Below are 9,477 nucleotides of genomic sequence, written 5' to 3'. Positions count from 1 at the left end.
AAGTATGGATTTCTACTATTATTATGTTAACTGGCTAGATGATCCATTGGGGTACAAATTCTGTAATTATCGTTTTTTATTATATAAAGTTAAATAAATCTTTGAAATTATAGAATTAAATTATTATTTTCGTAGAAGAGTATAAATATTGTTGATGCATTCAACCAACTGTCTTTTTTAATATTTAATTATTTACATTTGTTAATTGGATGACAGAAAATTTCGAGTTACACCGTAGACGTACATAACACCGAGGGCAGGTCAAGTGCCCAGGAAACGGCGCGGTGGTTCTGGAAATCGGCGAATATTCCCAGAGGACGAGAACACCGCTTCCCATTTCCCTGATGAAGTCGTTAACATAGTTGGCCTTGAGAAAATAGAAGGCAGTCCAGTGTCTGGCAACGGCCGCGAACCAAGCCGAGGTCTTACAATGGCCTGTGATCGAATCTTGGCCTCGGTTCCCAAAGAATCTTTTATATCAGAACCCTCGACTCTCCCCTAGGTACGGGGCCACGAATCTACCCCTCCTAAATCGGCACCCCTAAGAACCGACCAACGGATCTAGAGACGAGAAAGGTTGAGAAAATCTCTCTCTGCGATTCATTCTCTATCTCCGTTTCTCTTCTCGCTTTTCCTTATTTAATGCACTCTCGGGTCTATGCCGTTGTTGCTGATCACGAGTTGTTTACGCTGATCGTATAATAATCTTTTATGAGGTCAATGCAGTGCGTGCAATGTCCGTAATGTTCAACGAAGGTAAGAATTACATGGCTCTTATTGTCAAAGAAAAAATGCTATTAATAGTCTGAGAACTGTTTTGAAATTATTACTAGTCTATTTAAAAAAAATGGTGAAAATATTGTTTTATTGATAGATCATTAATTCTAATATTGAAAAAATAGACATAGAACGAAGTATGCATATTTTTATTCACATAATTAAAATATTTAGAACAATCGGAGTCACTTAGCTGCAAAACCGTTTTGATAGAACTTTATCACATCGTTTCTGAGTAAATACATACACAACTGCGTTTCTACAATACATCATATGCTTTCCATAGCGAAATTTTATAGTCAGATTTTATGAAGGTAGCTGATAAAATTTTTAATTTTGCCTTATGGCTTATAAAAATAAAATCCATGCTCCATTCGCATGTCGTTAAAATTTTTATATTAACGGGAACATCAGATGTGATCAGAATTATTTATTCGTTTTTCATCACACAGTATCACTGATTTAGCTATGTGCCAAATTGATATACCGAAAAAAAAACAAAATAAGCTGAAGTACAAAGGGTGCATGAGAGCTGAAAAAGGTCGGTTTAACGATCCGGAAACTCGTTCGATTCGCTTTGAAAACTTAGTTAAATAATAACATGCCAAAATATATATTATGAACGCATAAAAGTGCTGATAACTTTCCTTTAAACGAAAACATGGTTCAATAAAATGAGAGACGCAGTGCACAGAGGTGTGACGTGCACCTTAACAGGCGTGCTAATTTAACTTATCTCGTTCATACTTCCAATTCTGTTTACCCCAGAGAAACAGGAAATATATTCAAGGAAATTATAACACACTTTCGCATGATACTGCAATTGAACTACCTTAAATTCTCTCAATGATAGCACATACGGTAGTAGCGTTTCGCTCCCCAGTAAAGATAAAACCGTGTGACCTTATCTTGGCCTTAAAGTAGAACACATTAACCCAGGTTCTAATGGGATCCCGGTGCATCAGATAACGGGTGTACCAACATCAACCAGATCATTAGAACGCTACACCAGCCTCGTGGACAATGTAAATATCTCACTCTCGAACGTGAATACGACAAGGGGAGGGTCCTGTTCCCAGGGGTACGATCATTTTTTATCCCTGCCTTTCACCATTCATTGCGTTCGGCGAACAGAAATTATTGGCTTGATTTCATGTGTGCTGTGTGAGTATGATGAATTTTTCTAACTANAATAATAACATGCCAAAATATATATTATGAACGCATAAAAGTGCTGATAACTTTCCTTTAAACGAAAACATGGTTCAATAAAATGAGAGACGCAGTGCACAGAGGTGTGACGTGCACCTTAACAGGCGTGCTAATTTAACTTATCTCGTTCATACTTCCAATTCTGTTTACCCCAGAGAAACAGGAAATATATTCAAGGAAATTATAACACACTTTCGCATGATACTGCAATTGAACTACCTTAAATTCTCTCAATGATAGCACATACGGTAGTAGCGTTTCGCTCCCCAGTAAAGATAAAACCGTGTGACCTTATCTTGGCCTTAAAGTAGAACACATTAACCCAGGTTCTAATGGGATCCCGGTGCATCAGATAACGGGTGTACCAACATCAACCAGATCATTAGAACGCTACACCAGCCTCGTGGACAATGTAAATATCTCACTCTCGAACGTGAATACGACAAGGGGAGGGTCCTGTTCCCAGGGGTACGATCATTTTTTATCCCTGCCTTTCACCATTCATTGCGTTCGGCGAACAGAAATTATTGGCTTGATTTCATGTGTGCTGTGTGAGTGTGATGAATTTTTCTAACTACGAGAAAGAAGACAAGTGCCTTAATATTTAATTAATAACATTAAATTCTTTAAAACTGACGACGTTCTCAAAATTGTTCACAGAAATTCAGTTTTATCAAAGAAGAACAAATTATTGTATCTTCATCATTTTTATTTTAGCTATTTTTATTGATTCTTAATTCAGCTAAAATAGTATAATGGATACATTTCTTAGTACAACTATTAAAACTTTCGATCGTAGTTTGTAGGACAGTGGTATTCGCGTCAACGAAACCTTAGCCCACCTCTACGAATGTTCTCGAGTCCAGTAGGCGATATTTAATCGCATCTCACGCGTGCTTCGCAGAAACGCGTCCCGAGAGCAAGCAAATATTGTCACGTATTCGCAGCGATCCTCGAACACGAGGATAGGTAGCTCGTTCGAAAGGAGAACAATGAGGCCCCACAGCTGTAACCATAAGTCCACGGTGTGCCGGTTGCAACGCAACGAAAATAATCAAACTCGAGGACGCGCTCTTTTTCAGAGATGATCGCGATCGCGGGCCACGAGGATCGGGTAATGGCTAAAACGTGCGAAAGTAAGCACTCTCGACGCAATCGGATTACCCAAGCTGTTTGCTTAACGCGATAATAGGCTTAGGAGTAACGCGTCGGAAACGGAGAACGAGTGGGACCGTTGCAACGCGATTCGATTCAGAGACAATTGCAGGCCACGTGCGTGTCGACACCCTCGCCGCCTCCCACCGAAACAGATAATCGTTTCGAGGAGAATCGATAAGTGTTCGCACGACATCGAATCATGAGGCCACGTGGTGGGAGGCAGACAAGCTTTTAATAGTAGCTCCCCATTGCATGTTGTAGCCTTTCAGCAATTTAAAAGTAAACGTGAATCAAAGAAAAACCTCTTTGAGATCTTAAATGCAAAGAAGATGCAGAATAAAGTTGATTTTAAGCAACAACTTATTTAAATTAGACTTTATTATAAAAGAAAAGAAATTAACACGTCTGCTTCTCTTCGAGTCTCGTCGACAACTGCTATTCTTGACAACGACAACTGCCAGTCTCGATGTCAGTTGTGAATATCTTTGTGAAAGACTGTCTATCTTTCTGGAATCTCACACCTCTAAAATTGATTTAGGAATTATTGCCAAGTCACTGAAAATTCTGGCTTAGAACAGAGTAAATAACATTTCCTCTCAATATTTTATAACAATGAAAGAATAAAAGAAAAAAATATTCGTACAATAAAAATAAAGTAGATAATTCGTTAAGTGACTAGGAAAGTGTGTTGTAAATAAGATACAATATAACATGTTAGCTGTTAGAGCAATCTAGACCTTAAGCGTTACGCGTCTGCAATTCGATTGGATTCATGAATTGAATTACAGTCAACCGGTGATTCACTCATGAAATGCATCAACACATCTAACAACCAACGAACCCTAGTGTGCAGCGTACGACACAAGCGAAAGTGTACCAGTAGATACGTGGATACATCCGATTTTAACCAGAACAACTTTTACAAAGTTCACTGCAATTTATAAAACGTGATTTGAGTAATCAGAAGATAGATAACGAAAGGTGTAAATATTCATTCAATAGCAAGACCGATATTAATGTACAAAAGCTATTTCGTATGTTTCCTGTATACTTTTAGTAAAAAGAAAGTTTAATGAAACCACAACGAAATAAAGAAATCGAATAACGATGACTAATAGAGTAAGAAGAAACAGGCACATGCAAAGAATCTCAGTGATTCATTAAAGGAGATCGGCTGACGCGCTGAGTGTCTTCGAAAAGGCTTCCACTTTCTTTTCCCCCAACTCTACCTATGAGTCTGCCAATGACTAACCGTCTCAGTAATTCTGACATTTTTTCAAGACATGTCTTGTCTCGTTTTATTATTAAGATACATGTATAATCGTATAAATTTCTCCAAGGTGATGCCTTTATTAGACTGTCTGCAGTACAACGTAACGAAATTGTGGTGATAGTAAATAATCTGTTCTTATTCGAAGGCGTATAAAAAAGAGTTGCCTGTAATCCTTTGATATTGAATGAAATTACATTTTAAGGAAACAATATGGATCCTTAAGACCTATAATTTCTCTAAAGCCGTCGTATAATTGCATTCGGATGCATAACTATTTTCGTCTTGCTCTTTGATTATAGGTCAAGCATCATTATTCCATAATGAAATATGTACTCTTGCTGTCATAATTTTCTCATGAAAAAAAATCTGGGATTAAACCGAGCATACGACAGTCCTCGACAGTTTATAAATGACTGAGTCATTATAAAAATCAACTGCAACGAGGTAAGATGTAAAAGAGTTTTTTATAATTTATAGAAATAAAATATCAATAGGTGAAAATTGTAATATGAATTCTGCAATTAACGTTTCCTAACTACGAGAAAGAAGACAAATGCCTTAATATTTAATTAATAACGTTCGTATTTATAATTAATAATATAACAAGAATTACAAGGAAATTTGACACGTCTGAGGCTTATATTTATAGTTTATTGCAATACTAATGAGGGAAACCTATTACTATATATATCAACTCTCATACAATAAATGAAGCGAGTTCTCAGTGATCCGTATGCGTAACTAGCGGATGCATCGGTGAAGCTATTTTATTCAAATTAGTTTGCTTTCCCTCATCGGAATTTCATGACTGATACACAGTAAATTAAGTTACATAAAAACATTAGATAGAAAGTACATAAAATTACTGCAAGTAGTTCCCAGATAATGTGCTGTAATAATCGTCAATTATACACAAGTCTAGTTGTTCTAATATTTAGAATTATGATAAATAGTAGATTCTAGTAAATACTTAAAATATCATTAAAAATAACCACAAATATGAACAACAATAATACAATTTTTTATAATAAAAAATACTAAGTTGCTTTATTAGCCTTTAATATATATATATTGCAGGTAAAAGTAATTGCAATTTAGTATTATATATATGTATATGATACTGAATTAATTAAATATATAATATTAAATTAATAAAAATGTATGTATGTACATAAAATTGAATCACGATATTATTTATTACACCTGATGATTCACTGACAGTGTGTAATCAGATACATATCATATATGTACATATATATATAAATTACAATTAGTCATTCCAAATTGAATCACGATATTATTTATTACACCTGATGACTCACTGACAGTGTATAATCTGTACAGTCATTTTGTCAATTTTATATAATTGTAGAGAATCATTTGAGAGAACTTTTTACGTAATACCCCTTTCCCACATCGTCATTACTCCCGTTAACGAAGCGTTCTCCATTTCTAAGAGCAATTTTAATATCGCCCGTTGTTCGGGATGGGAGTGCCGCGTACATCACGACGACAGTGCTCGCTAACAGCAGGAAATTACAACGCGGCAGATCGACTACCTACGTCTACGTTCTGACATGCACGACCCGTCAGCATGCGCACACAATAACTGCGGATGCATTCTCCATCGCCATATTTTTCCTTTCACGCCTCAAGGTCGAATTCAGTAATTATCATTACGCTCACACACCCGAGTTTGCTTGAACGTGCAAACACGAAAAATCTTAAAACTTCTCGTTAAAATGTTATCAAACTCACTTGTAGCAGTTTTTAATCATGCATTTTACGCATTTTATTTTATGTCCAATATAATGAACATAATTCTCGTATTCTCTAAGTGAAATGAATTCCAGAAAAGGAATAAATTGATTTAAATGGAAGAATAAGAGAAAACGAATCCAGATTATTTAAAGACTTTAACATGTTCTGAGCATTTATTCAACACAAAAACAGCTCGCGGCAGCAACTCATTCTTGAGGTATCGTTCCGATCGTGCCACTTTCTGACGGAAAGAGTCACGGCGAGTATCTGAAACGTTCTGTGGCACGACCACAGTTGTCCCTGACATATAATCTCGGACGCATAGTAAAAACGGGACATTCTAAAAAGAATCTGAATGACCGTTCGGTAGAACGTTTCTCATGCTACCGAATATATACATCTATGTAATGTATGTATGTATGTATGTATGTATGTATGTATGTATGTATGTACATGATCCTTGGTTTCGGGCCAATCTACGTACCAATCGAAACATATGGATCTTCTAACTGGCCGAGCCCCTAGAGAAGTATCGTGACCTACAAAGACGCCGGTGAAAGCCGCTGTACGTTCATACAGCCCTATCGGTTCGACGACCCTTCCATGGCAAGAGAGACACTGAATTCAGCCGACGATACTCCCACCACATATACTATAACTCAGGCTATCAAGAATATGTATAGGACATTTTTTAAACTACCTCGCGAATAGCGATGAGCAATCGCATTATAAAAATGTAGCTTTTTTACTGTTGCATAAAATAATTTTATAATGTTAAATAAATAATAAAAAGTATTATTAGAAGAATTGGTAAAATGTAATTAATGTATTACTATTTTCTTAAGGTTCTACATAAACTTTTATTGGTAATGTTTTTATAATTCTTGAGGTAGTTAGATTTATATAAAATGCCTCGTAATAGATGAAGTTTCTCTGAGGATGTCAAAGACGATGAAATTCTGAGTAGAACTCTTCCACTTTTCCTCCATTAAATTAACAACGTTATTATCGTTCGTCTCGTCCTTCATATTTAACTCCTGTAAAATATTTATACAGAAGCGAAACTGGTATGATCAATGTTTTGCTTTACAGGCTCTCCGGCAAAAAGCGTTTCCCACAGCTCGCCGTTAATTAAGCTAATTACATTTACGTTGGGAAAACACGGGTCCTTTATAATCAGGCATTGTTCGCTTCTGCTTAAAGGACGCGTTCAATAGTAATTAGCACAACTATTTCTCTGGTTATGGATGGGACGAGGCATTAAATGTTACGTAGCTCTGTTCCAACTATTTCGAACATCAGCGACATTGTCGTCGACAAATATCTACGTGAGTGCAGNTGTTCTTAAAAATTTAACAAGCATCCTGGCTTCTACATGAATAGCCTCATATGTTTAGTCACTTAGTTGATCCTTTGCGATAAATTAGTATTTACAATTCATTTTACATATTTATATTATTTTATTCCTATTACATACAATTTCCTACAAAAAAGTAATACAAGTTGTCCTAAGCTATGTAGGATGCATGTAATCCTTCCATTCACATTCTTTTCCATTGAATTTTCCCCATGTTCTTATTTTCTTTGTTTGCATTATACTGTTCAAATAATGATCATTGAAGAATCAAATATTTTGTATTTCTTCAAAGATTTTCAGTTACATCTTAAATTAAACAATGAATAATAAAGCAGCCTCAGCATTAACTGTTCACGATACAATGCAAAACAGCAGCATTCCACTAATGTAAATAATTATTCCGGTTGAAGCTCGCGAAAAAGGGAAATATGGAGGCATAAAGAGTAGTGATACAAGTTTCGCTGTTAAAGCGACGCGACGTCTGAATGGGATGGACGAATCCGGCGGGGTTGAATCGTGGTAGAAAACAAGAGGGGACGGTTCGACGCTACCTGAAATGGCAGCGAGTCTGGCAACGACAAATATTCGCTACATGAGTGCCCGATCCTTTCACCGAGACAGGTGTTGCCGCGTGTATCGCGACGTAGGCAGACACAGGTACGCGTTGCGATGCATGGTTACTAGGTACATACTTGCAGAACAATGTAACAGACGTTCCATTGCTACGCGTTAGTCGCGGTTCAGTGTGGACGCGATTCAACTCTGCCCCGATGAAACACCGTGCCATACCATATCGTGCCACACGTTGCCGACGCGATTTACCACTTTAAATTTTGTGCCCGACCCGTGTCCAATTGTAAATCATGCTTAAAGGGGATTACTTTGGCTTATAAACTGAACTATGAGCACGCTATTTTATCTTTAATGGCTCATGCCTAGGCTCGAGCCTAGTAATTGCTGGACATAATGTTTAAATTCTGTTAATTTTGGAATTATTCATTTGTTTACTACATCATAAAATTTGTACCTTTATTGTGCAGGTTTTATACGAAATTGATTGAACACTTATTTTTATCAAAATCATATGACATCGTTTTAATGTACAATAATGTTATTTTTATTCGTTCTTTAATCTGTTTGATGTAGCTGCATTATTATAACTGCAGCTACATCGAACGAATTTCCATCAATATTACTTGTTCCTATTTAATCAATTTATGGGGTAGTTAAATATTTTATATGCTATGACAATGGATGTAATACTCATTTATAGGCTATTATGTCATGGTTGTGCATGTAATGTGCTAATTTATATAAAATATATCAGATAGCGGATTTTATNTAATTAAGTATACATGTATATATGACCTCATATGTATAAAAGAAGGATATGTTCCTCTTATGATGTAAACATCCATTAATGAAAAAAGTCAATCCCTACGGGGTGAAAATGAAGTTAACGCATAAAATAAGCAGGGATTTCCTGAAAGAATTTTTATAATCTAGTTTGAATTAAATTCTATGTAGCGATGAAGTTATTATACCTTAACATGGAAAGCGCACGTGGCTGAGCGAACAGCCGTCTCGTCTGATTGCCATTGATGAGGTTTACTCGATTCTGGTACATGGGGATCTTTCCGCCGCCGAAAGCTATCACGAAAACTCCGCCGAAGTCGGTCCATTCTTTTCCCGGGAGACCTCTCTCGCTTCTGGAAATTATAGGAAAATAACAATTAATTTTGCACAATGCTTTCGTTCTTGAAGTATGGATTTCTACTATTATTATGTTAACTGGCTAGATGATCCATTGGGGTACAAATTCTGTAATTATCGTTTTTTATTATATAAAGTTAAATAAATCTTTGAAATTATAGAATTAAATTATTATTTTCGTAGAAGAGTATAAATATTGTTGATGCATTCAACCAACTGTCTTTTT

The 9,477-nt window shown here is 36.1% G+C and overlaps 1 protein-coding gene across 1 annotated transcript in view; it reads right to left on the bottom strand.

The window, feature by feature from the left end:
- The window catches only part of LOC108624589 (NUMB endocytic adaptor protein), a 12,582-nt gene extending 3,301 nt beyond the window's left edge, over positions 1–9,281 (bottom strand). The window contains exon 1 of the mRNA XM_026813276.1: positions 9,083–9,281. Coding sequence (XP_026669077.1) covers positions 9,083–9,220 — 138 coding nt within the window. The 5' untranslated portion in view covers positions 9,221–9,281. The remainder of the gene's footprint in view (positions 1–9,082) is intronic.
- Between the last annotated feature and the right edge of the window lie 196 nt (positions 9,282–9,477).

Source organism: Ceratina calcarata, unplaced genomic scaffold (assembly GCF_001652005.2).
Source record: "Ceratina calcarata isolate Rehan_Ccalc_2016 unplaced genomic scaffold, ASM165200v1 scaffold321.2, whole genome shotgun sequence".
Lineage (NCBI taxonomy): Eukaryota > Metazoa > Arthropoda > Insecta > Hymenoptera > Apidae > Ceratina > Ceratina calcarata.
This window is presented reverse-complemented; position numbering and strand designations above follow the sequence as displayed.